Below are 27,907 nucleotides of genomic sequence, written 5' to 3' on the forward strand. Positions count from 1 at the left end.
CCAGGCCCTGTGTCCCTGCAGCCCCTCTCAGCCCAGCCTGGCCCCCGCTCACCCTCCGGGCTTCCCAATAAATCCCCCAAATTATTCAGGATGGGGAGGAAATAAAAAGCAGGATGGGGGAAAGGTGCATTTTCTGCCTTGTCACACAGGTTTAATGGAGTAAAGAGCTATTCTTTTTAAAGAGCTCGGCGTGCAGGGGCAGCGTCGTTGGCTCAGCCTCTGCAGGGTCGGGCAGAGCTGCAGCCACGGCCAGAAAATCCAGCCCTGGCTGGTGGCCTTTGGGATTCAGCTGGAAGGAAAAGGGGCCGCGGGAGGGGAAAGAAGGGAAAGAGATGGCCAGGCTGGGAGGAAAGGCGTGGAGGAAGAGCCTCTCGCCCAGCAGGGTGCCGAGGGAGCTTTGCCTTTCCCACCAGGAAAAGGACCGGCTGCATCAGCCGTGCCTCGGCCACCAAACCCTGCCCGGCCGCCGTTCGCAGGCGCAGAGCGATTAGCCGTGCCACTTTTAATTGCTTCTCACCGCGTACAAACAAAAACCCCTTTCCAGAAGGAAACGGCCGTGGATCCGCAGGCGGGGCAGGGAGAGATCTCCTGGCTCACAGCACGGGGAAGCTGGCCTGGTTGGCCACCCCGCACTGGTTGTTGGCACCCTTCAGCAGGCGGATGTAGCCCTGCTCACCCCACACCTCCGACCAGCTGCAGGAAGAGATGGAGAATGAGCACATCCGTGTTCCCACACGCGGAGAACTGGTCCTGCTCAGGGAGGGCGAGCGAGAGAGGGCCGGGAACTGGAGCACGCCATGGGACAGGGACGCTCCTGCTATGCCCCTCCAACCTCGGCAGGAGGGGGGACAGGCTGTGCGTGGGGGTGAAAGGGGCAGCGGGTTTGGGGGGACACCCTTAGCCCCTACCTGTTCTTTAAGATCCAGTAGCTCACGTTGCGCCCGTACTCCTGGCTCGTGCCGTAGCCCACGGCCAGCATCCCGTGGTTCACCCGCTGGCTGCAAAATATGCTGCTGAAGATGCCTGGGAAGAGCAGAGCTGGGGTGAAGCCGGGGGCCAGCCCCGATTTCTTCTTCTCCAGGTGAAAGCAGGGTGGTGGATCCTATTCCCCCGGGCTGGGTGCCCTGGGGAAACTCCAGGGCTCAACAAGGGCTCAGCAGCCCACCCCGCCACGAGGCAGCCCTGCCTCAGTTTACCCACCCACGCCATGAAGAGCGAGACAGTACCCGACTTGTAGAAGTGGAAGTGGAAGCTGCTGGCATCCACCGCCACGGACACGGGGCCCACGGCCGCCACCGCCTGCTCCAGCGCCGCCTCGCTGCCCTGGGCCACCAGCCAGATGGCAGAGCAGTTGGCCGCCCTGTCCTGGGGGTTGTATCGGCAGCTGGAGCTGTCCTGAGAGGAGGGAGAGAGTGCTGCCGGGGCTGGGACCCGCTGGCACCGCTCTGCCGTGTCCCCAGGGCTGCCCGCCATCCCTTACCGTGGCCGTGTAGGGGTAGACGTGCTCCGAGTTCAAGCCGCCGTTGTCGCGCACGTACTGGAAGGCACGGGTCATGTAGCCGCCTTGGCAGCCGTTGTTGCCCAGCTTTCGGGAGCAGTCGATGAGGTTCTGCTCGCTCAGCACCACCAGCTTCCCCGTCCGGTTGAAGACGAGCCCCTCCAAGGCCCCCGTGGCACTGAATGCCCAGCACGACCCGCAGTGCCCCTGGGCAAGGTGGGGGGGGGGGGGGGGTGTCACGGCATCACCCCAAAACCCACCGGAGAGGGATGCTGTGACCCCTCAGTGCTGCTCTCCAGCTCCTCAGCTGCAAAACTGCAGCAGCCAAAACTATGGGAGCCGCTTCTCGGGGTTGCCCAGAGGTTCTTTTTTGCTGTTTGGGAGGATGATGCTGCCCAGGCTCCCGGCACCCACCGCGCAGCCCCGGCCGGACCCGTGCCCACCTGGTTCTTCACGGGCGTCACGTAGCCCTTCGCCCGCCAGTCCACCTCCACCGGGGTCTTCAGGACCGCCGAAGCCTGGAAGAGCGGCACCAGCTCCTCCTGCCGCGCCAGGGTGAAGCCGTTCAGGAGCCAGTTAAACTCCTTGTCTGTCTACGGGTCACCAAGGGAAAACTCGTGTGATGCCACCAGCACCTGGCCGGCACCACCGCGACTCCCCACCAGCCGGTCGACCCCCGGGAAGCAGCCCAGCCCCAGGGGCACCTGCAGCTCCCAGCAGAGCGGGTTGGGGGTACCCAATTCCCAGATCAAGCCCTGGGTGCATCGAGGGGTCCCCGGTTCCCAGATCAGTGCCTGGGTGCAGGGAAGGGTCCCGGAGAAGGTGCTGGGTGCGTTGGTACCAGGTCCCCGTAGTGGTTCATGGCCAGGCGGAAGGTGTGCTGCCCCTGCGACTCCTCCCGGTTGTGCTGCTGGATGCGCCGCAGGTTGTTCTCCCAGACCTCCCTGCGGGCAGCCTCGGCCTCCTGCCACGGGGCAGAGTGGCAGCAGGGTCAGAAATGTCCCCGGGGAACACGGGGACGCAGGACGGGGTGGGTGCACGTGGGTGGCTCGGGGTGAGACACCCCCCCCTGGCCAGCCCCGGCATGTGCTGGGGGGAGCAGGACCTACCCCTGAGTACTCCTTGGCATGGAGGCTCTTCCACCCTTCCCAGGCCTCCTCCAGGGCAGGATCCAGCGCCATGGTGTAGCCCAGCAGGGCCAGCAGCAGCCCCAGCGGCATGGCCACGGCACCCAGCTGGGGGGGAATGGCGAGAGCGGGGTCAGGGGGGTCCCTGGGCTGAGCCCCATGGCTACCAGCTGGGGCCAGGGGCTGGGAGCAGGACGAGACTTTCCAAGCCTGAGTTAGAGGTGAGGGGGAGGCAGAGAAATGCAAACAGAGCAGCCGAGCCAGAGGGAAGCGAGACAGGTTGGTTCCTTCAGCTGGATCAGCTTTGGCGTGGCCGTGCTGCTGTTTTGACAGGAGCTTTAGGAGGTCTTAGCCGTCCTTTGGGTGGTATTTAACCGTCCTTTTTAGGAGAGGAACAAGGAGCTTCGCGAGAGAGCAGAGCCTGGGCGGCAGAAGGAGGCAAACGCAGACAAAAGGGCAGTGAGAGCGGCAGGGATGGTGCTGGCTCTCCCCGCTCCCTGCCCCACTACGCTCCCTACGGCCTCTCCCCACTCTTTATTTGCAAAACCCCGCTGGTTTTCTCTGCCACCGACCGTCCCTCTCTTCCCCCTTCCCACAGCAGCGTCCCCGGCCGCAGCAGCTCTCCCTGCACCACCGACAAGGAGCACAGTTACCACCCCTGCTCGGGGACCCGGCCCCCAGCAGGATCGAGCCCCAAGCAAAAGGATGAGCGAGGAAGGCAGGATCATACCTGGACCCCTCCAGAGCAAGGTTTGCCTGTTGGCTGGAGACAACTCAGGCTCCGAGCTCCAACCCAGAGCGGCTCTGGGACTCAAGGCAAAGCAGAAGAGCCCAGTGGAGCAAGAGCCGCGGCCGCTGGGCCAGGACGAAGCTGTTTTCACTTGAAAGCCAGCGGAAATCTGCACCAACAGAAATCTGCACCAGCCTCCGAGCAAGGGGCTCAAGCTGCAACTAGAGATAAGAGGTTTTTCTACAGAGGTGGAAGGGCTGCTGCTCCACACTGATGACTGAAACCTCGCATCTGTCCCAGCACGAAGGCAGGATGTCCGTGCATACACGCTTCACCAAAATCCCTCTGTGAGCATTTTCCAATATCAATTTACACCCTTTCTTTATGCCAGCATCCACACGCAGCCCTCCCCCAGCCCGGCCCCTCTCGCCACCAGCCCCCCTCCACCGCAGCCATTTGTCTTCCTCACATCGCCGCCGCACGCCCCGCGCCTCCTTTGATGGACCCTGGTATTTCTGAGCAACTTCAGTTATTCTGGGGGTGCTGCTCTGCAAAGCCACGCAGCACACGGCAGGGCCTCGGCAGAGGACAGAGATCAAATGCCCGAGACACCCCTAATCACCAAACAGAGTTTCCACTGACGTGGCTTTCCAAGAGCGAGAGCCGTCGTCGCACCTTTATTCCACACGCTTTGGGAAGGGAGATGTCAAAGTTTTCCATTTGAGCATCTTTCAGGGCGAGTGGTGACTTTTCTGAGCTAATTTTGTAGCCCGAGCAGTGTTTTTGTTTTAAAAATAAGTCATCGAGCAACATCTGTTCTCCCTCCACATCCTCCACCTAAAAATAAAGCCCCACACGTTGGGTTTTCGTGGGAGAAATGCCTCCCAAGCCCCTCTCATGCTTAGTCCCAGTTCTTGAGGAAGAATCATTTTTGCCCCGTTTCCCCGGCACCCGTTACAACGCTCGCCGCTTCCTCCGGCCGTTACTGCTCACTCAGGAAATTAACTCAACTTCATGCTACAGCTGCAAATCCTCTATCCAAAAGAGATACCAGGAACCCAGCTGCACCATGCTTCATACTCCCATTACCTTTCCCACAGGACAGCTGGGTGGGGGCCTCCCACATCATTTGTATTTCAATCCCCGGCAGAGCCTGTTACATATTGAAGAGCTCAGGATTGCGGTAGGTGATTTCCCAGTTAATGCCTCTCAGGATTCTCAAGCCCCAAAAGATGAAAACCAGCCCCTTTTTACGGCATCAAATAATCCTACAGCTTCAGGAAGCGAGCTTGGAGAATCAAAGGAGCTGACAGATTTGTAAACTCTTCTAGACAAGAGCGTTTTAAGAGTGCATTGCAGACATTTTAGGAAACACTTGCTCTTTTGGGACAGGAAAAAGCAGTTTAAGACTGAAAAGAAACAAACCCTGCAAAATAAAGCTTCTTACCATCCACCGGCACCCACCCGGCTCTAAAGAAGGCAGGGAGAAAGGGGAGCAACTTTTCTGCCTGCAGATTTCTCTCAAGAAAACTTCAGAGATGTGCAACTTCCTCCATTACATCCCCTTCCGCCCCTCCAACCTCAAAAGCTGCACCAGGGGTTTCTCAACCAGGTAGCAGAAGCTAAACCACAACTGCAATAGTCAGGACAATTATTTGGGGCAACAAATACGCTCACAACTGTATTCAGAAAAGAAAATGCTCCAGCTGTAAGATGCTTTGCATTTAAAACAGAAGCCTCCAGCTTGCACCCTCAGGGCACTTAATAGCAGTTTAATTAATGCCTGACTCTCATATAGAAAGGAAAACAGCAAGGCCAGGTTTTGTGAGAGGGCAAGCGTAGGCAGGCCCAGCACCTGCAAAAAAGCAGCTCCGTGCGTCCTAGCGTGGGATCAGAGCTGTGAGTGCCTGGAAGCGCTTGGATCAGAGCAGCTGCATCCCCCTAAGTCATCGGAGGGAGTTGGGGCGCTGGGCGAGGTACCGACCTCCGGCGCCGAGGCTGGTATTCGCAAGCACGAGACGTCTGACTTGCTCAAGGTCATGCAGCGCCTTAATGGCAGAGCCAAGAACACGGTCCAAGATTCCTAACTCTCCACCCTGCATCTTCAATTGCCTGGATCATGCTTCCCCCGAGGAACATCAGGGATTTAATATTCTCTCCACTGCTCGGCACAGAAACCGAACAGAGCACTGTGCTTTTACCACAGACACGGCTTTGGCTATCGTGAGCCAGCTGCCATTTCCTCCCGAGCCCTCTCCTGCACTCCAAAACCAGGCACAAATGCCAGCCAGCGTTGTCTCTTTCCAATATTTTAATGAGTCGCTACATCTTACACTCATAATTATAAAAGAATAAGAATCCATAAAAATATTTTCTTTTCATAATACGCACTTAAAATACTCCAGGGCAAGTCAACGTGGTTCATTTGGGTGGGTTTTGTTTTTTTTTTTTCCTTTTTGCCCCTGGCAGAACCCTTGGCTTGAGGGGGGTATGTGCTCCCCTGAGGTGCGATTGCTCAATCCCCCCCTCCCCAGAACTGCAGTTCCTGTTGACCAGGTAAAATAAAAACCAGAAGAGAGCATTTGCTGAGTAGACGGGCAAGGGGAACAGTCACTGACCCGCAGAGAACTGAAGCACAGCCAATTTCAGTGCACATCTGAAAGCTCAGGGTGTCGGGGAAGGAGAAGGTGGGATCAGGAGGCAGCACAGAGAACAGAGGGAGGGAGGATTTGCATAAATATCATCCATCTTGCGTTGCAAAAACCCAAATGCTGCTGTGATCTCTGGAGAGATGATCTCTGGTTGTAGCCAGCTGCTTCAGCTGCCGTGCTACCTGTTGGCACAACTCTGCTTGTGAGCGGCCATTAGAGAAAGGTATCAGAGGACGCTGTTACCGACCCCAGCCACTTCCTCCATCTGCTCTGCAAAATTAAACTGAAAAATAGAAAAGACTAGTGTTGCATGCTTCTGTAGAGCTGTCTTCACATCCCAGAGCTCCATGTTGTTGCAGCAGGGCCAGGACACAGCAGCAGCAGCGATCAGCTCCCCTGGGGCTTAACAATAGGTAGTTCTCTCTTCCCTCCCACTCCTGGCTTAAGGCAGCTTGCTGATTCGGCTCTTCCATTTCCAACACAGGCACTGAGTTCTTGCAGGTAAGAGTATGGGAGCTGCAGAGATGCAGCGGAAGGGGAAAAGGATGGGGGAGAGAGAGATGGACACAAACCTCAGCCTCGGGAGACAGACCACTGTCCATTGATTCCCAGAATAGAGGGAGTAGCAGCAAAAAAAGCATTAACAGCCAGGCCGGAGGAGAGGAACAGGACGAGCAGCCGAGCAGGGGCAGACCTCCAGCTTGGAAAGTGAAAGAAGGTGGCACTGTCCAAAGGGAAGGTGCCCTCCACCTCCCCCCTCGCTCGGGGGGGGACACCCAGCCCGGATGTGGGCACTCAGCCATTTGTGCTCTGGGTTAGATGGCTGTCGAGGGAGGCGGCAGTGGCAGGGCACAGGAGGGGGAAGGTGAGCTGTCAGTGTCCAGTTTGCAGAGGCTTGTGCTCTCAGAGGTATTCTTGTAGAAAGTGCAGCAGCGTGATTTCATAGTGCTCTCCTGACTCAGGGCACCGAATACTGTGTCTCTCGTTGGGGTAGATCTGTGCAGAAGCAGAGAGACAGGGCAGTTAGCCAGGAGCAGCTCATTCAGCATGGACAAGCCTCCCTCACGTCAGCCCTTTTCCCTCAACCCAGCCTCCATCGGGACAAAGAGGTGCCAGGGAAGGTCTAGAACACCAAGCCCCCCTCCCTCATGGCGCTGGCGTGTGCTGCTAGTCCGCTGGGCGAGTCAGCCACCTCTGCTGCCACCAGCCAAGTGAGACAGCAACAGTTCAGCCGAGAAGGAAAGTTCCAGGCCTGAGGGCAGCAGCCGTGTTTACAAATGCTTTTAGATACAGGCCACATCTGCCAGCAATGAAACAGCCACACTGCCACCTCCCGGCCACCTCTTGGAGTCAAACTAGGCATTTACTGTCGTCTACACTGCAACAAGATGTGGGAGCATCTGCCTCCACCTTCTCCCACCCCCAGAACACACAGCAGAAAACTTTTTCTCTTTCCAGATTCAAGGGACCTTCCTGCTTCACTCTTGTTCCTCCTACCTGCAGCTGGTAAGGTTTTCCAGCCCGGATTAGCTGCGATACCAGGAAGTTGGTGTGAAAAAAGTGCACATTTTCATCCAAAAAGCCGTGGAGGATCAGCAAACGATTTGGCCTGGAGATGAGATGAGAGATAGGATGAGAAACCACACAAAAAGCTCGTCAGTGGGTCTGAGCAAAGAGCTGCCAGTCGGCAAGCCAAAACCGAGCAATGGACAGGCAGTCAGAATAGCGTAAGGCCACGGACGTGGTCCTCAACCCCTCCCTGGCAGAGAGGGCTGGGGGTATGATGCCCCAGCTTGCTGCAGACGGCAGCAACCAGCCATGTGAGTTAAACGGGATTAGAATCCATCCATTCTTTTGGGATTCAGCAGAGGTGCAACCGGTGGCACCAAGCAGGACGCGGGAGCAGGTTTTTAGCAGATCACTCAACCCCACGGTACTCACTCATTGGGAAGCTTTTCTACGTGTAATGCCACAGAGCCAGCCTCATAACCTTGCTGGTTGTTTTCTGGGATATCCATGTACCGCTCAGTATACCCGGTGTCATATGCCATCCAAACTGTGACAGGAGCACCTGCTATAGCAATCTGTCAAACAAATAGGTGGCAGGAGACAGCCTCAATTACCACGTGCTAAAGAGTTCAAGTGTTCCCTGTCTTCCTGAAGAGGCAGGAAAAACAGACTCTGGACTATTCTGTCACTCAGATAATGATTCTTCTACAGCAAGCCTACATAAACCCCAGATTCCTCCTCTTGCTATTCCTCTTACGGTCACAATGGGGCAAATTCCTGCATACCAGCACTAAAGGCTTCCCCTTTTCAAGGGGGACTTGTGGAATGATCCAGAAACCGTGCTGGGGACTTGGGAAGGGGATTAGGAACAGCGCATCAGTTATCTCACTGGATGCTAGGCTAAGTCCTCTGTCAGCAGTCACTGGGGAATTACTGCATCCCAGGGACCCCATCCTCATCAAGCCTCACACAGGTATGGTCCGTAAGCAGAATGCAGGACTGTAGCCAGGAGCTACAGGCAGCACTGAGGGACATTTTCACCCGTCCGTCAGAAACATCAAGCAAAAAAGCCAACTCCAGATGCCATGAGTTACAGAAGCCGAGAGAGCTAAGTGTCCCAGGATGACAGCCCCACATCCAGACTTACCTTGAAGACATTGGGTTTACAGATAAGACCCATGAGGGAGAGAAAACCCCCATATGACCAGCCATGTATGGCTACCCGACTCAAGTCGATGAACCCGTATTTTTCTGCTACATAATGTAAACCTTCCACCTGGTCCTCTATCTCCACCTGACCCTAAAAAGGCAACACGGAAGCTCAAGTTAGTGGCTTTCTAAATCTAGAAACTTCAGACAGAAAAGACAAGAGCAACACTCACACAGGAAACATGCAGCCAGGCAGCCTTAGAAAGAGCAAACGAGCAGTGATTCATCAACAAAAGAAGTACATTACCATTTGGTTTTTCAGGGCCCCTTCAAATTTGAGTCCTCGCTGGCACGAACCCCTTCCGTCAATCACTACCACAGCATAGCCTAGGGATGCTAGCGTGTTTAGCCGTAAGTACTTGATTCCTTTGAAGGAGTTATTCACTAGCTGCACCTGCAGGAGGAGGGAATAAAAGTTTCAGAGCCGAGTAGCTGCCTTCCAGTACCTTCCTCTGTCTGTCCCACTTTGTAGGATCCTGAGCTGGACAGCAGCTGCTAACCAGGCTGTAAGAGTCATGCCAATCAGACTAAATGCTGGAAAAATCATCTGAGGTTTAGAGCAGACATCAGAATAGAGATCCAGTGCTCAGTGCTAACCAAAGCATAAGTCTTGATGCGTGACTGAGCCACACAGAGCTCTGCCCTGGACAGCAATCCCATGGCCAACACCAGCAGTTAACAATCTGGATTATTACCTGAGGGCCTCCGTACACAAAGAGCACCGTGGGATGCTTCTTCCCAGGCTGGACATCGTGAGGTTTGTAGACCATTCCATAGAGCTCGACATCTGACTGAGTGCGGAAGTGAAAGATCTCAGGTGGGATGTAATCTGGGGGACAACCTGCAGAAGGAAGTTCAGACACTAGCAACGCAGTAACTGGCAGCAGGCTCTGCCTCCTACCCCGCCTGAACTAGCTCATTCTGACCCTAGTCAGGGCTCTTTCAATACCAAACTGTACCAAGTCTTAGCAATGCCTCTCAGAGAAGCCTGTCCCTGGGAAACAAACAGCCTCTATCTGCCTGCATAGGGCAATAGGCCATATGAAGAGCGAAGGGATCACCCAAGAAAACATTATCAGCTGGGTATCCTCAGACAAAGCATGCTATGCCACAACAGCAAAATGTGGAAGGGACAGGTCAAATGGAGAAAACATTCGCAGGAGGGGTTCATGTGCTGCTGTGAGCTGTATCTAAATCCTTAAAGGCCTTGGAATGAAGTAGCCACTGCATCCCAGATACCTGCCCCTCTTCAGACAAATCATGAATAAAGAAACAATAAACCCGCAGCCATCTAAACCCTGCACCCTGGAGCACTGCTTTCCCTCAAAGCATGAAATAGTAACATCTTAAAAGCACATATACCATTTCCTGGATGAGCTACCCACTAAAGATATCTCCCCCCCTAAGATAACACAATTCATTTTCCCTTAGAGTGAAGTTACTTGGGCCACTTCCCTCTCCATCACCTTTGGCTACCACTCATAGGAAGAGCATCACAGACATAACCTAGCATTGCCATGTTCTACAGGACTTACTGGCTGCCTCCATCATGCTAGCCCAAAACTTGGGCTGCTTGTGGAGCGGGTCATCATCAGAGCCACTGAGCTTGTAGACGTGCACGCAAGGCGGAGTGCTCACGCTGCTGTAGTGGCTGATGAACATGTCAAAGTTCTACAGATGGGAGAGAGAAGAGTTAGGGGAATAAGGTCTTTCATTTCCCACATCTAATCTCCTCCATGCAGTTCTCAGACAAGAGCTCCTACATCTCAAGCAACCAAGACAAAGAAGCTCTCAGGACTCATTACTGGTCATGATTCATCACCATTCGTAGTTAGGATCCCTGTCAGTCATGAGACGAGGCCGTCTTGTATCTAAGAAACAACAAACCTGGCTCATTGAACAGCTGTGGGAGAAGCCCGGAGTGGTGAGTCGCACAATTTCTCCAGGAGACTCATAGCTGACTACGTAGAGGTGGTGCTCCAACGGGGTGTCCTTTGTGCCTTGGAAATACACCAGCTTCGTAGCCTCATTGACCCAGATCTATGTGGAGAAGAGAGGGCTCAGCGACAGAAGGATGACAACTACTGCTCCTTTGCCAGTTCAAACAGTCTGGCCCCAGGCAGAGTCAGCTTAAAACACAAATAGACCATGACAGACTGCTCATGGCATTAGGGACCGTACACAACGCCTGTTGATATGATAGGCTAGAAAACACACAGGCAGCACTTATGGAGAACTGCATATAGTCCAACGAAGTAACAAAAAGCGGTCACTCAGCTTTTTTGAGAGACTCAAAGCATTTGCTTACTGAGGAGCATAAGAAGTTGGGCTCTGTTCCCCACTGGTGAAACTAGGAAGATTCTGTGCCTCAGTATGGCGTCCTCCCCTAGTATCTCTGGATTATAAGGGTATACATATATTTTTTCCAGCAATCATGGTAATGAGTTCCCATCTGTGGAAGGATCAGCCTAATAGCTCTAACAGTACTGAACTTCAAGCCACATTAAAATATGTTTTTAATGTCCAGATAAAGCTGCTTCTAAAAACCACCTGGCCAGCCAGGAATAGAAACTACAGCTTTTAAATACTGCATCGATCCAGCAACAGTAACCGAACTGCTTTCCACCTTACGGTTTCCAAATGCTGAAGCCCAAATGCTATTTCTGGCTAACCCACAGTTTGAAGATCACTGTGGACAGCAAAGGGAAAAAAATATCCAATTCAATTGGCCAGGAAAACCAGGCAGAGCCCTGTGGAGCAACAAATGCATCAAAATAATTGCTGCTAACACAATTTTAGCCATAACACATGCAGGGAAGAGCTGTGGCCAAAAACAACAGCATGTACAGTGAGAATCCACATGGGGAGGGACAGCAGGTTAATTGCAGATTGAGGAAAAGCAGCAGAAACTAAATGCATGGAGCTGTAGGCCTTTTAAAAAGCGAGAAGTGAAAATCCAGATTAATTGGAAATGAACAGACAAGGTCTTTATTTTGACAGAAATCACCTGGGAGCATTAAAGATCAGACTCAGAGTTAATTCATGAAGCAAAAAATGGAACTAGGTTTCTACAAGATTAATAAAAATTCATTTCTGGCTATTCTGCAACCAATAACAGATACAGTTTCTCCATATTCTAAATTGCTTTATACTCCCTAGCTGCCTTCTTCCTAAAGGCTCTACTGAGGGATCAGCTGGAGACCAAGAGTTCACTCTAAGCACTAGGACATATTTCCAATTCACCAGTACTCCTTGGGGTTAAAATGCTTTGGCAAAAGCAGCAATCCCAAGCTTCTCCACAAAATAGTTCTTTGTTGCTCTTGAACCTCAGACTTGTGTCCTTTTTTATGGCCTGACTCACTCATGGGATTTACCTAAGGAGCAATCTGAAGTCTGATTAAAAAGGCAATCAGTTCAATGTGCACTGGACTACAGCACTTCTGGGGAAAGCAGAGGCAGCAATAAAAAGAGAAACAAAATGAAGCTTAAGTAGTTCTAGCTGGTCTCAGGCGTAACAGAGGGCGTAGGCCAGGACTGTGGGCAGACAATGCAGAGCTGTAACACTGCAAGAGAGAATAAAAATAACCACTACCTTCGATCCATGCCTCGCCAACACCTCCCATTCCCCACCAGTCAGGGCAATCTCCTCTTTGATAGGACATTTGAAATCATCTAGAAGAAAGAACATGAGAATAAATCACTGCCTTCCCCAAAAGACAACACAAGCAAATCAGAGAGGGAGCTCCCAAAGCTGAAACGCTGGCAAAGTGCAGCTCTTACCCTCGCTATGGACATATGGCTGCACCCAGTCATAGCTGCCTTGCTTTAGGACTGCTGTGACTCTGTACAGGTGACAGAAACCTGTTTTGCATTCATTGGCTCGGATAAAGCAGAGTTCTTCCTCCTCTCCCTCCGGCTGGATGAAAGGATAGAAGATATCATGAACCTGTCACACAAGGCAAAAGACCCATGAGTGATTTGTATTGAAACAGCAGACATAGCCAAGGGAGTCAGCGCTAAACTACTGGGCTTTCAAAGGAAAGGAGAGGGGGGAGAAATAGCTCAGATGAGCAGCTAGTGGGAAAAAGCCATTCCATACTTTCCTATTACCACAAAGAAACTTTGGGCCCATGTAGAAGACCATGTGCTCTGGGCTTTCCATGGCTACCCCCGAAACCAGCACCAGTCTTGCCTCTGAGCTAGACATTGCGGCTACGTGAGTCCCACAAGGCAGTTGCTATTCCAACACCTTAGGAATGCCACGATGTGAACTCCAGGCCCCTTTGTCACTTCAGTGACAAGATGCTTAATCTTAGAGACTGAGGTCTATTCCCTGTCCTCTATGTCCGTTACCCATCTAAATAAGTACAAATTCCAGGGATTAGGGTTGCTCATGCCTCAAGAGGCCATTTAATCTTGTAATAAAATACCCCCAAAAGAATGGCAGTGTTACATCCAAAAGCGTCAGTGTCCAAAATGCCCGTGTTCACCGAGAACGTTAGCAAGAATTAAAGGAACAGCTCCAACTGCAAGGAGATGGCAGGATCCTCCTCCTTTCCAATGCTGACTGCATGAAAGTCCTTTTCATGGCTTTATCAAACCCCTCTGAATTAACACCAAATCTGGCACTACTGAGCAGCAAAGCAGTCTGCTGGAGCGTGGACTAAACTGGACACACAGCCAACACAAAAATGGTTAACAGTGTGGGAGGAAGGGGCAGCCTGTGTTCTCTTCCCAGCCCCGAGCCTCTTACATTTATCCACACATCAGTGGTTTCTTCATAGATCACAAATGGCTGGACATTTTCTGGCACAGTTTTGGCAAATTCAGCGCGCTGCTCCTCATTTTCTGGGACTGGAATAAAGAGTGCTGGAGGCAAAAGGATTAGCTGCAGCCGCTGCTGAGGTCTGTCTAGGAACATAGCCCAGGCACTGGGGAAAGAAGTTGGAGGTGAATGTCAGTACCACAAAATAGATGTCCCTTTCTAACACTCAGAACATGCAACCCTTTTTCCCCCCACTGGCAGAAAGGATTTAGGCATCTGAATGCAAAGCTTTTCTTATCATTGCTGCTTTCCAATCTCCTGGAAGCTTTGCCAATAAACATGTATTGCCAGACATCTCTGGTATTTCACAGGGGTATCGTTCAGACAAGATGTCTGACAGATTTGCCAGAATGTCTATTCCAAGGGAGCACTGTTAACAGAACCCTGTCTCCAGAACATAACTCTTCCTTGGACAGCCCCTCCATCAGGAAGCACCATTTGTTTTCTAGCAAGCTCCTAACGAGCTGAAGTGATCACTCTTTAAGCAATCCATTTGTAGCTTTCTCATTGCACGCTGCCCTAGCAGGGAAAGGCACAGACCTAAGACAACTGCCAAGTGAAGGAGTCGCTTCAGTCTCAGCCTTGTTCCTCTCCAAGGAGAGTCATTTGAAGTGGTGCTGCACTGCAGGCCTCTCAACATGACAGATGGCAAGCCACCGCTGCATAGTGCGGCTACCCCAAGGCCTGGAAGTGCATCAAGGGAAGTTTCATCATTAAGACAGACTTTCAAAAGAGCCAGTTCTCCCTAGCATCTCAGTGACTGTGGATTTCATGAACTGATATATTCAGCACATTTAGATAAGCTCTGGTGCAGAACATAAGAATCACCTATGGGATTACCTTCTGTAAAGCTGTATGAATTTAGTTTCCAGAGCAGAAAATTAATGATGAGTTACAGAATGCAATCTTCAAAGACAGCTAAGTCACCTTAACTTTATCTGGACAGAAACCAGTTAACAGTCAAGCAAGCTTTTGAGGGGAAAAAAATTAAGAGCTTTAAAATTTCAAACCAATCAAATTGGTGTCAATTCTGTAACTCTTCAGGCAAGGCTGGCCAGCGCAAGACTGCGTATCACATTTGGAGCAATAGTGAGCTATGGAAGCATACCGGTCACAGAGCAATCTTTCCCCTTGTACACACTGCACGAAGGACTTAACACCACGCAAACAGCCCACTTTCCCATGATACATTTGGCATTGATCACAAACTGGACCAATGAACAATGTTAAAACTCCTTACAGTACATTCTCATTTTCAGCAGGAAGCATATTGTACTTGTGCTAAACATCTTCAACTCAAAAGAATTCCCTAGGACTGCCCGCTTAATAGATCAATGTAATTTAACTTTGTGGTTGTGACTTAAACCCCACAGCTTGTCACTCTGGTCTACATTTGATTAATTCCTACTTTTAGGATGTTATAACACTGAAGAAGCCAAACACTCATGTGCCATTTCTGGTGCTCATGGCTTTAAAACCAGGTCACGACTACAATACAAAGCATGTCGAGGGCCTGCAATAGTTCAGCCAGGGAAGCCCTTGGGAGCGTTAGTTTGGAAGAAAAACTTATGTACTATTTGCCATCTCGGGTCCATCCAGCACGGGCAATGTACTCCACAGTCGGAAACAATGCAGCAAATGGTTGCACCAGCTCCTTGTCCTGAGCACACACGATCTGCAGCAAAAGGAAGGTCCAATATCAAATCAGACTGCTACCAGACCTCCCCACCACCTCCTATGGAAGCTCAGTGGAATGGGGGAATAAGGAAGTTTAACTATTGGCATAAGCAAGGGTCAGGCCAGGAGAAGCAAGCCTTTCTACAAATGGCAGGAAGAGAAGGGAAAAACAAGCTTCAAAGCGAAATGATTTTGGCATCAGCCACAGAAAAGGATGCAGCCAGGGACTGAAGCCCAGGATTAGATCAGGCTTCAACCCTCCTGCTCTACTATTGAGAGTGTGGTCTACCAGGCTAACCCTACTTCTCGCTTCCCTCCCCTCTCCCAGCTGCCTCTCCACCAGAACAATACTTTTCAGCATTTTAAAGTTTTTCTGTTTCTTGGATAAACACATTACAGAACCAGGTGTTACAAGAGGATGAAAACAACAGCTAACACTACCTAGGATTTCTCAGTGACCTTGTCTTAATTCTAAGGAGCTTCAGAAGCAGTCAACCCTCCTGTGCAATATCCCATTCCGAGTTGTTATCACTTACCTTACCCTTGCTGTCTGTTTTAAATTCTGCCAGTTTTAATGTAATCTTGGGGTTTTTGCTGCCTGCAGAGAAGGAGTGAAAGAAGACCAAGATGACCAACTTGAACCATGGCTATACACAATACAGCTCCTAGAGAAGAACTGACCCTGGTCCTACTAAAATGTCTGTCTGTGAATGTACAAATAGCAAATTAAGTATGTGAGCGAACACCACTGTAATCACAAGAGTCATTCTGGGTACGGGAGAAGCTCGCTTTTGCCTTGCCTAGTTGGCTGTGCATGTTCTCAGGAGGGAGAGGAAAGAGGGGATTCAAAATGTATTCCACAATATGCCACCAGATATATTCCATTTTCTTAGCAATCCTTTCATTTAAGTTGAACTTTAAATCCCATTCCTTTCTTGCTGTAGATTTTGGGCTCAGAGACTCAATTAGGCCTCAACATTTACAACCAGCTAGCATTTACAACCATCCTAGTAAGTACCCAGATTAATCATGCAAAGTTTATAGCACAAATTCCACTGCTTCTGCCAGCAGGAGTCAAGAGTTGCATTAGCAGCCCCGCGGTATTTCACTTACCTGTCCTGGGGTACCGATAGGAGTCTGTTTTTCTCTCCTCCAAGGCAGGTGAAGGAACATGAATTATCTCCACCTCTGACTCATCCACTTCCTCATACAAGATCCGCAGTGTTTTTAAATCCTCTGAGCCTAGGACAGATAGTAAGCACGTTTGCTACAGTGTTTTCCAGCTGCTTCTGTCTTGCCTGGAGCACTGCAGCAGCACACTCTGGTGCAACAGAGTGTACATCTCCTGTATGGCCGCAGCTCCTAGTGACCACCTGCAAATACTCCTCAGAGCACAGTTATAATCCCTCAGTGTTTTGTTCCTTCAGGTGGCCTCCCCAGAAACAGACCAAACCCAGGCCAAAGGAAAACCTTGCTCAAAATGTAATTCATAGCAGGGCCCTGCAGCAGTTACAGCATCAGAATTTGATAAGCAGAACACAGACTGACCTTCTGTGGAAGCTGTGGGACACCACCAATAGCCCGTGAACCGATCAAACTCCTCCTGAATGACAAAAGTGGCTACACCAGCAGACTTGGGGTCATCAAGAACATTGGATAAGCCTGGAGAGGAACAAAGAAGAGATTGCATTTACATCTCCTTGGAAAAAAGCTGTAAGAAATAAGCCATGAAGACAAATGCCCTTCCAGCCCAAATGTGTCAGAAGGAATTTCCTTTTGAATCTGGCAAGAAGCACCAGTTACCTTTATGGCAGTATGTCATCCGCTTCTCCTCTCCCGTCTCAATATTTGCTACCCACAGATCATTGTTATTAATGAATGAAAAGAAGGCAGGGTCAGCAGGGCAGATCTTGGGATCCATTCGTGGCCCTGTGCACTGAGTCTTGATCTCCAGAGGCTTCATTGGAGAGACCTACAGCAACAGACACACAAACAGCTCTGTACCAAATCAGCTTCCAGCTTCGTATTTAAAGGCCTAAACCACAGATACAGTACAGCCCATAAAATGATGGCAAACATAGCCCTGACAGGACACAAGAGAAATGACCATAATGAAACAGATGTAGATGTGCAGCCATCTCCAACCAAAACCATTAAGTCCGTTTCAGGTGATGTTCATATAATCACTAGCAGACTCACCATGAAACCATTCTTGCCCCCATCTCGACAATGAAAGAGGCTGTTGCTGGCCTGGAAGAGGAATAGGCCACTCTCACTGTGGAAATCATAAGATGTTATACCAAAGACACCAAGTCGCTTGCGTTCCCTCAAGAGTTCCTCTTCTCTAGAATACATTCCATGATGAGGGGTTGCCTAGTATTGAAGGAAAGGAAAATCTGAAAGAATCTGCAAGGAGAGAAACTTCCACAGAACAGGAATGCTCCAAGATTGGCACCAGCTAGCCTGTGAATGCCCAAAATACAATCTCCCAGACAAAACCAGCCAGCAGTCTTACCATACAGGTCCATAACTACTGTCCTCTAGGCTACAGGTGTGGCCCAGGAGGACTAAACCAACCACGTGCCCCAAAGTTCCCTCTGCATAAAAGGGATGAATTGTGAATCTATCATTTCTGCAGTTGGCACTTCAGCATGAACTGAGGACAGCTGCATTTGCTCTGCTTATGCAAATCAGATGTAACCAATTAACTTAATGACGTTATCTACAGCCTTCACAAACAGTTTCCATGTCAGACACTGCAAACAAAAGCTCTTCCGGGGATCTTGAATTACCCTGAAGGGGACTAGCAATCCAAATGGTGTCATGACAGCTAAATTCTTTTCCACCAGGAACCTTTTTAGTAGGGAAGAAAGACCAACATCCTCTACTCTCTTCTTCATGAATGCTGTTAGTGACAAAGGACATTAAGATACTGAAATCAGGGAGGGGAAAATTCACCCCCTTTCTGGTTCACTCGCAATAGAATGTAGGGCAGAAGCAGCAGTTTAAATTCAACTTCCCCGACTTACTTAAAAGCAGGAAAGATGACAGACAGGCATTCCACCGAGCATATCAACGAGCACGGCAAGAGCCCCAACAGGATACCCAGAAGAAAGGTGCACTGTCCTGAGAGCTTATACTCGGAGGCAGACTACATGCTAGTTTACAGAGTCCTCTTTGCTAGGTCAGCCCTTCGCTCGCCACAGCAACTGCTGTTTCACGCTCACCGCCAGCTTCATTGCACATGCAAGTGGCTATCTTGCATTATGAAGCAAAGCAATTCTCAATACAACATTCCTACCAATACCATTCTCCATGTCTTACACGCTGCCACGCTATTATCTCTACGGTTCAGCAGAGTAGTACCCACTATACCAGCCTCACAACATCAGCCAGTTTTCCCAAACACTGTCAACCCCATCTCTTCACGCTTTGGCTTACCTGAAAGTGATCCAGCATCTGTTTCCATGACAAGAGTAGCAAGGCTTCCTTCCGTACCTTTTTGGGAATCTCTGAGTAAAGAAGGGAATTCTCTCGGCTACCATATGGCATCCCTATTAGGAGGACAAAAGCATCATCCTACTTAAGATTAGTTAGCCAGGACAAAGAGGACCAAGAGTAAATTGAAAAAAAAAAAAAGTCTTTGATAACAGAGGGGTTGGGGCTGTCCAGAGGCTTTTACCAGCTGTCATTCCCAAGCAGCTCTCAGTTCAATCACACAATAATATCTAAATTATTGAAATTGAGACATTTATTTATTTAGAAATTTCTCTAAGCAAGATTTAACACTAACCAACCTCTTCAGAATTGGTAACATCCAACTTTCCTCTCTGTGGACTGTTCAGCCCACGCCCTAGATCCACTCTAAAAAAGCCACTCCCTGAATGGGTGACTCAACGCTACTCTCCACGCTTCTCAGCCAGAAATTTGCTAGAGGGACCTCATTCAGGCCAACGCACCAGCCTGCAAGAGCTGGAAGAAAAAGCCTGGAAGCTGTAGAGAGCCCATTCAAATACGGAACAGTATACTGCACAGCCAAAAGACCTTGTCATTCTACGGAAACCTTTGACTATGGTTATCAAATAAGCTGTTGGCCTTCATCCAATTTCCAAAACAACTATGAAAAATAAAATATCCTAACACACGATTTTGGCAGTTTCAACAAAACCAAAGATCATGAACGTGCCCTCTACGTATGCTGTAGAGACTCCCTAGATCAGAATTTCACACAGGGAAATGTGCCACGATATTGTCTACTCTGCACATGTTCTGAGCAGAACAGAAAGATTTCTGAGCCGGTTAACCCAGCAGTACCGTTACTTAAAATTAAAACTGAAATATTAATAAGTGCTCAGGAAGCAAAGCAATATGTGAGCATAAAATCCACAGAGATACAGAAACACCAAAGTGCTGAGCATGTGGTGTTTAATATAAGCAGCATCTGCCATGATACAACATAAAATTCTGTGGGGACAGCCTAGGAATGATTTAAGATGTCCAAACAGACAAAACTGCAGATAGGAACAAATTACTGTATATACACACATTTGACACTCATGCGACTGTGACCTGGACTTCCTTTCTCCTTATTATATTAGCACTTTCTACAGTGACCTCAGGCTGACTACAATAAATCAGCATTTACAAGAAAAATATTGCCTTCCTCCCCAAAAGACATTATACTTTGCTCACAAATGAAGAAAAGTATTCAACTTGTACAGCAAAGTTCTTCAGAATTCTTTATCGTACTCCTCGGCATACAATCACTAACAGTATTCACATAAAAACTTGAAAATGTTATTTAACATTGGGATAGTAATAGCACGCTGATGTTAACTCACTTATGAACTGTTGAAATGGGTTTTGAGTATGTAACAGCACATGGTACGCATCTCAAAAGAAGCTCATTACGGCAATCAGCGTTTACCCTTTATTAGGAACTTCTGAGAAGAGGTACCCCGGTACTACCTGGCGGATACTGATCTTAAATGATGGATCAATCTGCTCTATGCCCTGCACATTTCCTTAAGGAAGAAAACACTGAAAAGACATTCGTGTAGCTTTATTTGGTTCTGGCTCCTGTAACAGTCACATCCACGCAGAACACCAACCAGCCGGTAGCTGGTCTGGTTGCCATTTCATACAATAGAAGAACATGAAATTTTTTTTTTAATTAGCCACTTAGACCCTTAGTTCTTTAGTCACCTAGATCAAAAACTGTATCAAAGTCAACTTGGCCTTGAAATATATTAGACCCTTAGTTCTTTAGTCACCTAGATCAAAAACTGTATCAAAGTCAACTTGGCCTTGAAATACATTCAGCTTTAAATGACGTCTCCCTGTTCAGACTCAACAAGAAAAATACGCTAACTCTGGATACTGCCCTTTACAGTAGCACTTGTGTCATAAGAACGTATGAAGAACTGTAACAAATCAAGTCACTGACACACAGGAGCTGCCTGATGACAAAACAAATCAGTCCCTCAAATCCTGCATCCTATGTCCTACAGTGACCTACACTCTCAAAAAAGAAAAAAAAAGCAGGGTCACTTCAGGAAAGCAGTCACTGTATGGAGCTGCACATCAGACAATTTCTTTACTGGCCCAGTAATGATCAGCTCATGCCCCAAAGCATAACAAACTCTTTATAGTCTATAAAGCTTCCCATGTTACCAACCACAAAATTATCTGGTTACTAAAATCCAACCACTCTGTCACTAATTACATTGTGGCTCCGACTATAATGAGGGACCTGTACAACACAGCATTCTGCTGTCTTTCAATCCTATTGTAAGGAAGAGGATATTTCCCTGTGAATACCATTAATAGTTCATTCCCACCTAATCTTCCCCCCACACCCCTTGAAAGCATTCTACCTACATGGTACTTAATAAAGCAGGGAGGCACCACCATCCCGCCATTAATACCTAGAACTTGCAAGATATAGTTAGGAATTACTGACAGCGAGTTCCTTGGAAAGTCAGTCTGGTTGATCAATCAAGTAAATCCCATTCCTCCTAAGCTACAGAGGCACAAGATAGTCCTGAGTTTGAGGAACATCCCTCCTCTTGCCTCATCACCTGGACTGACTTGGGTTGCCAAAGGTCACTGCATTCATACCTCTGTCACGAGGTAGGTCTGGCTAGCCAACACTTCCCCTTGTTGCTCAGCGGAACGGCTGTGGTTAAAATGCTTGTCTGGAGACGTCTCTGCTCAGTTCCAGGTTTTGCTAAAGACTGAGCATGCAAACCTTAGCAATGTTAATTTCGGTTCCCCCATCTCATAAACAGAGATACCTCCCATCCTTTTCCTCGCCTGTTTAGATTGGAAGCTCTCCTGTAACATTCACACCCGGTGTCTGGCATGCTGGCTTACCCAGGTAATAAAGACGATGAGAGTGAGGGCTGGACTCTTCTGTTTTCCGGACAAACTGGAAATCATGGGGAGCTTTGTTCACTATCATGCCCGAATACTTCCTGCTGCTGTGAATAATGTCACGCAGCCCATCCCAAGAATGCTTTTGCACCTGGAATTGGGAAGGCACATCCTCCATCTCGACCACTTCAGAGCTGTCTGATAGCGCGTCCACTGCAGTCATCCTCTCTTCCCCTTCAGAACTGGACAAAAAACTGAGGGAGGAGTTGAGGGAGAGAATTAAGGCATAAAATCAAGCAGGCACATTTTGTTGCTTAGAGAAAGCTCTAAGCATGCGACAAGCTTAAGAGAACAGGTGCTCCTTAAACTACAGATCCTAGGATTCTGTGCACTCAAAGATTACATTTTTAAACATATATCGACATATTGAAAGGAAAAGTCCATCTCCCATCCCATATAGAGTCCTGTAAATGAAGATATTAACCTCAGAAAACACACTCTCCCAGGACCAGTTCTAGAAATAAGTTGTTAAAGGAAGTACAAGCAGCAGATTCTGGTGCAGAAAACAATCAGCTTGACTCAAAGGAAAACCACCCCAGGAATTTGGATGGATAAGTCATCAAAGCTATGACCTATCATAAAGGCACATAAACTTCTGCCCTGGAAGACCACAAAAGCGAAGTCCCCTTCCTGCCCTACAGGAAAGCCTGTTCATGACTTAGAGAGAGAGGTTTAAGCCCAAGCACAGCACCTCACTTACCTGAAGAGCTATTGCAGCCAGGAGTGAAGTAGGAGAGATGGCAAAACAGGCAGAAAACAGTGCCATTGCCTTTGCTAACAGAAAGAAGACAGCAGTAACAGACCCTGGTCGTATCCTGCAAAATGTGGCACGCATTCCTCATACATTCCCAAGCTAGCAGTTATTGAATGAGAGTCTACAAAAAACGCCTCCACATGCAACTACAGCAAATGTTAATTTGAGGAGAGGTGGACTAACAGACTTGCCCAAGGTCAATGATGTAATCTATTGCAAAGCAGGAATGAGCCTAGGACTAGGGAAACCAGTTTTTGTCACCCCATTCGAGAAGCTGGATTTCCCTCCACAAGGACACTTTAGTTGTTTTGGGGGTATCCAGAAGAATGTTACAAAGAATTTCAGAAGAACTTCAGTTTACTGAAAAAGTAGGCCGGAGAAGTTTGCTCCACGGAGACAGAATCGCTACCTTTGATACAGCATCAAGAGGGCAAAACAGTGACTAAGGGTTACACCAAAAAAGGCCTCGTCCTCAGCAGCCCCAAAATTTACATTTTCAAATTAGATGTTTCTTGAATGCCGCCTGTCATTTGGGACAGTGACCTGCATTCTGACAGGAGAACAGCTTCTGAGATGAAGGATTAAGCAAGAATTACACATAAACCAAATCTTGAAGACTTCAGCCTCAGTAAGATGCTCAATGAGTTCTTTCCCAGTGGAGAGAATCAGGGGAGAGGAGAAGGATGGTTATTTATATCACCACAAGAAAACACTCGCCTCTGCCCATTTTCTACCAGAACTATTTTTCAGGAGAACCCCGAGTGTTCCTTGAGGAGTCCCCACCAGCTTGCACCTTCTAACAAACTCCCTGAAAGGAAGTTCTCACCTAGTTTGACATCTTATGCAATTACGACAGTAGCTGAGCAATCCTAAACCAAAGTACATCTGGACTGCCTTTAACTACAGGCACACGGTACAAGGGCTGTAAATATAACCGTATCTTCAAATTGCTAAGTCCCTAAATTGTACAAAATGTGCGAATAATAACACCAGAACAAGCTCCTGAAATAAATCTGTACGTACTCGTGGTACCTACTGCCCAGCAGTAAATCCACAGCTTGAAAATGAATAAAGAGGAATATTTTCCAATCAAAGCCAGGCAGGAAGCCCAAGTGAAACCACAAAAGAGAACGTGACGGGATGTTCTGAGACTGCGAGAGCGTCTGTGGCCTCTACTGCCTACATCCAGGGTCTCCATTACAGCAACTGAAATCACATCTGAAGGCAGAAGTGTTGCCTATTAGAAACGCCTGACAGGAAGACCACAAAAACCCATAAAGTGGGTACAATTCTCTCAACCCAATCCCACTGCAGGTCAAGTCAGCCAATTAAAAGAATCTGGCTTTGGCTCAAGATGCCTGACCCTTAGGTTACTCTCACCCAGCTGGTAAAACCGTCTTACTCAGCCAGCTTGACTCCTCACGAGGGAAAGTTGCACCTTTAAGGGCTCAAAACAGTCCACAAATGTAATACTGGTAACTGTTCCAAGCTGAACTGGAGGCTGGAGTCCCCTCCAAACTAGATTGCCACAATTTTAGGATTTGCTAGGGAAGTAAAAGGCACAACTTTTAGCTTGGTACTGTTCTCATCCTGGTGATTTTGACAGTAGAACAGAGTGGGGTAGTGGGATAAGCAAAGTAGCCATCACACAAAGTTACGTGAAAGCGTTGGGAAATACCACTAGCATAACTGGAGTGTGGTGGAGCCTCATGAAACTTAGGTCCTGACACGATACAGAGTAAAAAGAAAATCCAGTTGCTTCATCCATCGCTACAGCCATCTCGCCATCTCTTGGACAACACGTAACAAGTATTTGGCAACATCATACACGTAGTAAACAAGTATAAGGAGTAACTTATCTAACTGAAATTGCAGAGTGAATTTTGGGATTAAATTATTCAAAGGTGAGTTGGATCGAGACACCAATTTTAACCACCTTATTCTTAGACGGTCTTGAAACTTCAGCATCAATATAGCGCATCTGAGATTTCCACCTTGCTGGCAAAACACTGTCCTTTACAGTCCTCATGCTGAGGCACTGATTTAGATGATCCAGTGTTGTTGCAGAAGCACTGCTCCCTCCCCTCCCAAAAACATCTAGCTATCCCTTGGAGGTCTTTTTCATGCTTTTTCTGCCCTGCCTGGCCAGGTTAGATGGATCGGGCACACATCCACCCAGCCCTCCCTTCAGGGGGAACACATTAGTCTGAAGACAACAAGCAAGCACAGGTGGGACATCAGCACAGGAAAAAAGTTGTAAAGCTTGGAACTGGAAGGCAGTGAAACGAGTTATCTTCCTGAGTCACTTCCTGACCCACAGATCCCGACACAGGGCTCCCCGGGCAGAATTATATACTTGCGATTCTTAGGAAACCTCGTTCACTCCAAGAAGTGCTTATTGCTCTATCCCACACAACCTAAAGGTCAATAAAGGCCCTGGGAGTAACTGGGACACATACCTTCTCCAACTTCCTGCAGTCTCGTTTTCCAGACGAACCCTCTTTATCTTCTGCATTAACCACTCAGCAAGCTGGGCAGGACAGGAAACTAGGAAGGGAGAGGAAAAAAGCAAATTTCATATAACTGCAGTCTCCCCTGTCATAGGAATAAGGCTGTATAAAAGCATCCTCCACAGGTCACATTTCCAACTGAGTGTGGAGGCACAAACAAAATTCAAGGTTTGCACTTTAAAGTCCAAATCTGTTCTGCCAGCACATGCTGGATATTAGCAACCCAGATAAATCTGAGAGACTTCTTCACCTGAACAATGGGACGCAGTGAACTCTGTGGACTCTCTCTTTCTTTCCTACAAAATTCTTCTTAAAATCTGAGATTTCTCAGTACTGACCCTTCCTTTCAGCCCTCTCCCCAAATCCTAAATTCTGCACAGTATCAGGTACTAAGAATTGAGAAAACAAAGGTCTGGTCCATACACTTACAGGCAAGAGTCAAACAAAGGACACCATAAGGAGCCAGCCAGAGGGTCAGCAGCCCCACTACCAACAGCGTCACAGTCCCACCTGGGACATAAAAACCACATTTGTCTTCCAAGCCAGACTGCTGCTTCCCTCTGCCTCAGCCTGATGCCACGGAGGAACCCTGGCTCACCACACAAGCCCATTTTCCATGAGCATAAGAAGGCGCTACCTTCACTGTCGTCCTCTCTACCCAAGTACACTAAAGTACAAAGATCTTTGTCTCCTCTTCAAAAGAGCTCTGAATCACAGACACACCCGAGACCTGCCACTATCTTTTCCCGAGGCCCCTGGTCTGCCCAAACAGCCATTTCTCCACCAAAACAGCACTCACAGAGGATCAGGAGAGACAAAGCGTCACAAAGAAGCGCCAGCAGCGAAGCTCCTAAACTGCAGAGGAGAACAGAGAGGGACGAAGTAGCAGCATGCAGTAATTTAAGGGCAATTTTCGATGCAAGCACGAAGGGCAACAGGAGCGATGCTCAGGAATGCTGAGTAACCTGGTCTGATCTCACAGCTGACCCTGCTTTGAGCAGGGGGTTGGACTAGAGACTTCCCGAGGTCCCTTCCAATCTCAGTTATTCTGTGATTTTAATGATTCAGAGGAACATCTCACCCTCATCCCACCCGCCACAGCTCATACAGGGAAAAGGAACAATAACAGCCTCCGATGCTGAACCCAGAGAAAAAGAAACTGAACAAAACAGACACGAGAGATCAGAAACCCGGCATGAATCATGATACTCATTTGTCAGCGAGACCCCGAGGGGCCTGCTGGTGCCTTCAGGAAGAGCCAAGGCAACACAGTCACCTAGAGAAGCCCTTACAAATGTGTCCCTATCATGGCTGGGAGCTTTAAGACCTCCTTCTCCAAAAATAAAAACAACTGAGGACGGAATAAACCCGTGGGGATTTCTCTACAGAGGGACGAGCTTTGGCAACGGCTGCCAGCAGCCCGCGTCCATCTCTGCACCCGTGTGAGCGGGGCTGAAAGCCCTGACAGGGAGCTCCTGCCCTGGCCGCGGAGGGAAGGCTGGGCCACGGGTCAGCAGGAGAGGGGGGAGCCCAGGGGACGGGGCACCCCGTCCCCCCACTCCTTCCTCTGCTGGAGAGGGCTCTTTGCCTGTGGAAAAAGAGGAGGGAGCAGCTTCTCACCCACCCGGGTAGCGCACAGGCTGCCGTGGGGGCAACCCCCCCCGCCTCCAGGGCAAGGCGTCCCGCCCCATCACCCCATCCCTGGGGGGCACGTCGGGGGGAGGCAGATACAAACACCCCCCTCAGGGCCGGGCAGCCCTCCCACGCCTGGAGGGCAAGCCACGGGAGAACGAACACCCCCCGGGACACGGGGTGGCCGCCCCCCCGCCATGGGGACACACGCACACAAGTCACGGGGGGGCAAATATACAGCCCTCGCCCCCTAAGGCACCCCCGGCCCAGGGGAGGGGGGAACGCGGCCCACGGAGGGGGCGAACACTCCTTCCCCGGGGTCGGCGCCCCCACGCTGGGATGGGCCCCCCCTCCCCCGGCCGAGCCCCGGCCGAGCCCCGGCCGCACCGGCGGCGGGAAGCCCCCCACCCCTCCCGTCCCCTCCTCACTCACCCCGGGGCGCGACGACCTCCCCCTGACGGGCGGGGGGGCGGCTCCTCTGCGGGAGGGCGGGGGGGAGCGGCGGCGGCTCCGTCACTCCCGCTCCATGTCCCGGACACTGGGCAGCCCCGGAAACGGGGGGGAGGGGGGGCGGAGGGGGGGGCGGCGGCCTGCCACAGCGCGACCTTTCACCCGGCGGCGGAAGTGGCGGGAGCGCGCGGGGCGGGATGGCGGGAGCGCGCGGAGGGGGGGAAGTACCAACTCGTGGGGGCGGGGGAGAGCAGAGGCTGGGAGGAACCACTGCGTGGGAAGGGGGGATACCTGCGGGAGGACGGAACTATTCTCCCTAGTGAGGGGTGGGTTGAGAGAGAATTGAGGCTGACAGAGGGTACAGAAAGCACAAAGAGAATATTCTTTCCTCACCCAGCCTCCGAGACGGGCCCCTAATGCAGCACTTATTGCCGCCGTGGGGCAATTGTGGTGCTATTCTCGGCGCTTGCTGCATTTCCCCCCCGCCGCTGGAGGATGGTTGGATCCAGGCGGCTAAAGTTGCTGAGGGAGGCCGCAGAAAGCTCTCCCGCCAGGCGTTGGTGGTATAGTGGTTAGCATAGCTGCCTTCCAAGCAGTTGACCCGGGTTCGATTCCCGGCCAACGCAGCGTTGCCTTTTTTTCTTTTTTTTTTTTTTTTTTCCCCGCTCGCCACCGGTTCCAAAGCCAATTCTGAACGCGTCTGCACGGGAAGCGCCCCGCCCGCCTCCATTTTACCCCCCTGAACCCCGGCGGTCGCCAGTCAGGCGTGGCGGGACGTGGGCGCTGCCCGGTGGTGCGGCACACGGTGCCGTTACTTTTCTCCCAGCTAGCAGCGGGGCCCCGAACCGTCGGGGGACGGTGGGGAAATAAATATAACCCGAAGGAAAAAAAGAAAAACAA

General features: G+C 49.9%; 2 protein-coding genes and 1 non-coding gene across 6 annotated transcripts; 1 reads left to right on the forward strand and 2 right to left on the reverse strand.

Moving 5' to 3' along the window:
- Nucleotides 1-139: 139 nt before the first annotated feature.
- LOC142420386 (procathepsin L-like) lies at nucleotides 140-5,604 on the reverse strand. Of its 2 annotated transcripts, none has more exons than XM_075524253.1 (8): nucleotides 4,803-5,604; nucleotides 2,608-2,733; nucleotides 2,340-2,462; nucleotides 1,942-2,091; nucleotides 1,481-1,705; nucleotides 1,227-1,395; nucleotides 909-1,023; nucleotides 140-693 (listed from the first exon to the last, which is right to left on the reverse strand). In XM_075524253.1, exons 1-8 carry the CDS (start codon nucleotides 4,803-4,805, stop codon nucleotides 594-596), a joined length of 1,011 nt encoding a protein of 336 aa, XP_075380368.1. In that variant the 5' UTR covers nucleotides 4,806-5,604; the 3' UTR covers nucleotides 140-593. The 2 variants fall into 2 exon arrangements, with proteins under 2 accessions (XP_075380368.1, XP_075380369.1); XM_075524254.1 differs by lacking the exon at nucleotides 4,803-5,604 and adding an exon at nucleotides 3,356-3,680.
- Nucleotides 5,605-5,725: 121 nt separating this feature from the next.
- On the reverse strand, nucleotides 5,726-27,178 carry DPP9 (dipeptidyl peptidase 9). Of its 3 annotated transcripts, XM_075524240.1 has the most exons (22): nucleotides 26,990-27,123; nucleotides 24,875-24,962; nucleotides 21,753-21,855; nucleotides 21,602-21,656; nucleotides 18,668-18,780; nucleotides 17,426-17,599; nucleotides 17,030-17,198; nucleotides 16,775-16,888; nucleotides 16,340-16,468; nucleotides 15,763-15,824; nucleotides 15,124-15,224; nucleotides 13,478-13,655; nucleotides 12,505-12,670; nucleotides 12,317-12,396; nucleotides 10,612-10,764; nucleotides 10,260-10,395; nucleotides 9,420-9,565; nucleotides 8,972-9,118; nucleotides 8,663-8,815; nucleotides 7,948-8,090; nucleotides 7,504-7,615; nucleotides 5,726-7,002 (listed from the first exon to the last, which is right to left on the reverse strand). In XM_075524240.1, exons 2-22 carry the CDS (start codon nucleotides 24,928-24,930, stop codon nucleotides 6,910-6,912), a joined length of 2,583 nt encoding a protein of 860 aa, XP_075380355.1. In that variant the 5' UTR covers nucleotides 24,931-24,962; nucleotides 26,990-27,123; the 3' UTR covers nucleotides 5,726-6,909. The 3 variants fall into 3 exon arrangements, with proteins under 3 accessions (XP_075380355.1, XP_075380356.1, XP_075380357.1); XM_075524241.1 differs by having other exon boundaries at nucleotides 21,602-21,855; nucleotides 26,990-27,178; XM_075524242.1 differs by lacking the exon at nucleotides 26,990-27,123 and adding an exon at nucleotides 25,725-25,854 and having other exon boundaries at nucleotides 21,602-21,855.
- A 383-nt stretch (nucleotides 27,179-27,561) lies between these two features.
- On the forward strand, nucleotides 27,562-27,633 carry TRNAG-UCC (transfer RNA glycine (anticodon UCC)). The gene has a single exon. It is a non-coding gene; the product is annotated as a tRNA-Gly (tRNA).
- Nucleotides 27,634-27,907: the final 274 nt, after the last annotated feature.

The sequence above is a fragment of the Mycteria americana genome, chromosome 24 (assembly GCF_035582795.1).
Source record: "Mycteria americana isolate JAX WOST 10 ecotype Jacksonville Zoo and Gardens chromosome 24, USCA_MyAme_1.0, whole genome shotgun sequence".
In the NCBI taxonomy this organism is placed as follows: Eukaryota; Metazoa; Chordata; class Aves; order Ciconiiformes; family Ciconiidae; genus Mycteria; species Mycteria americana.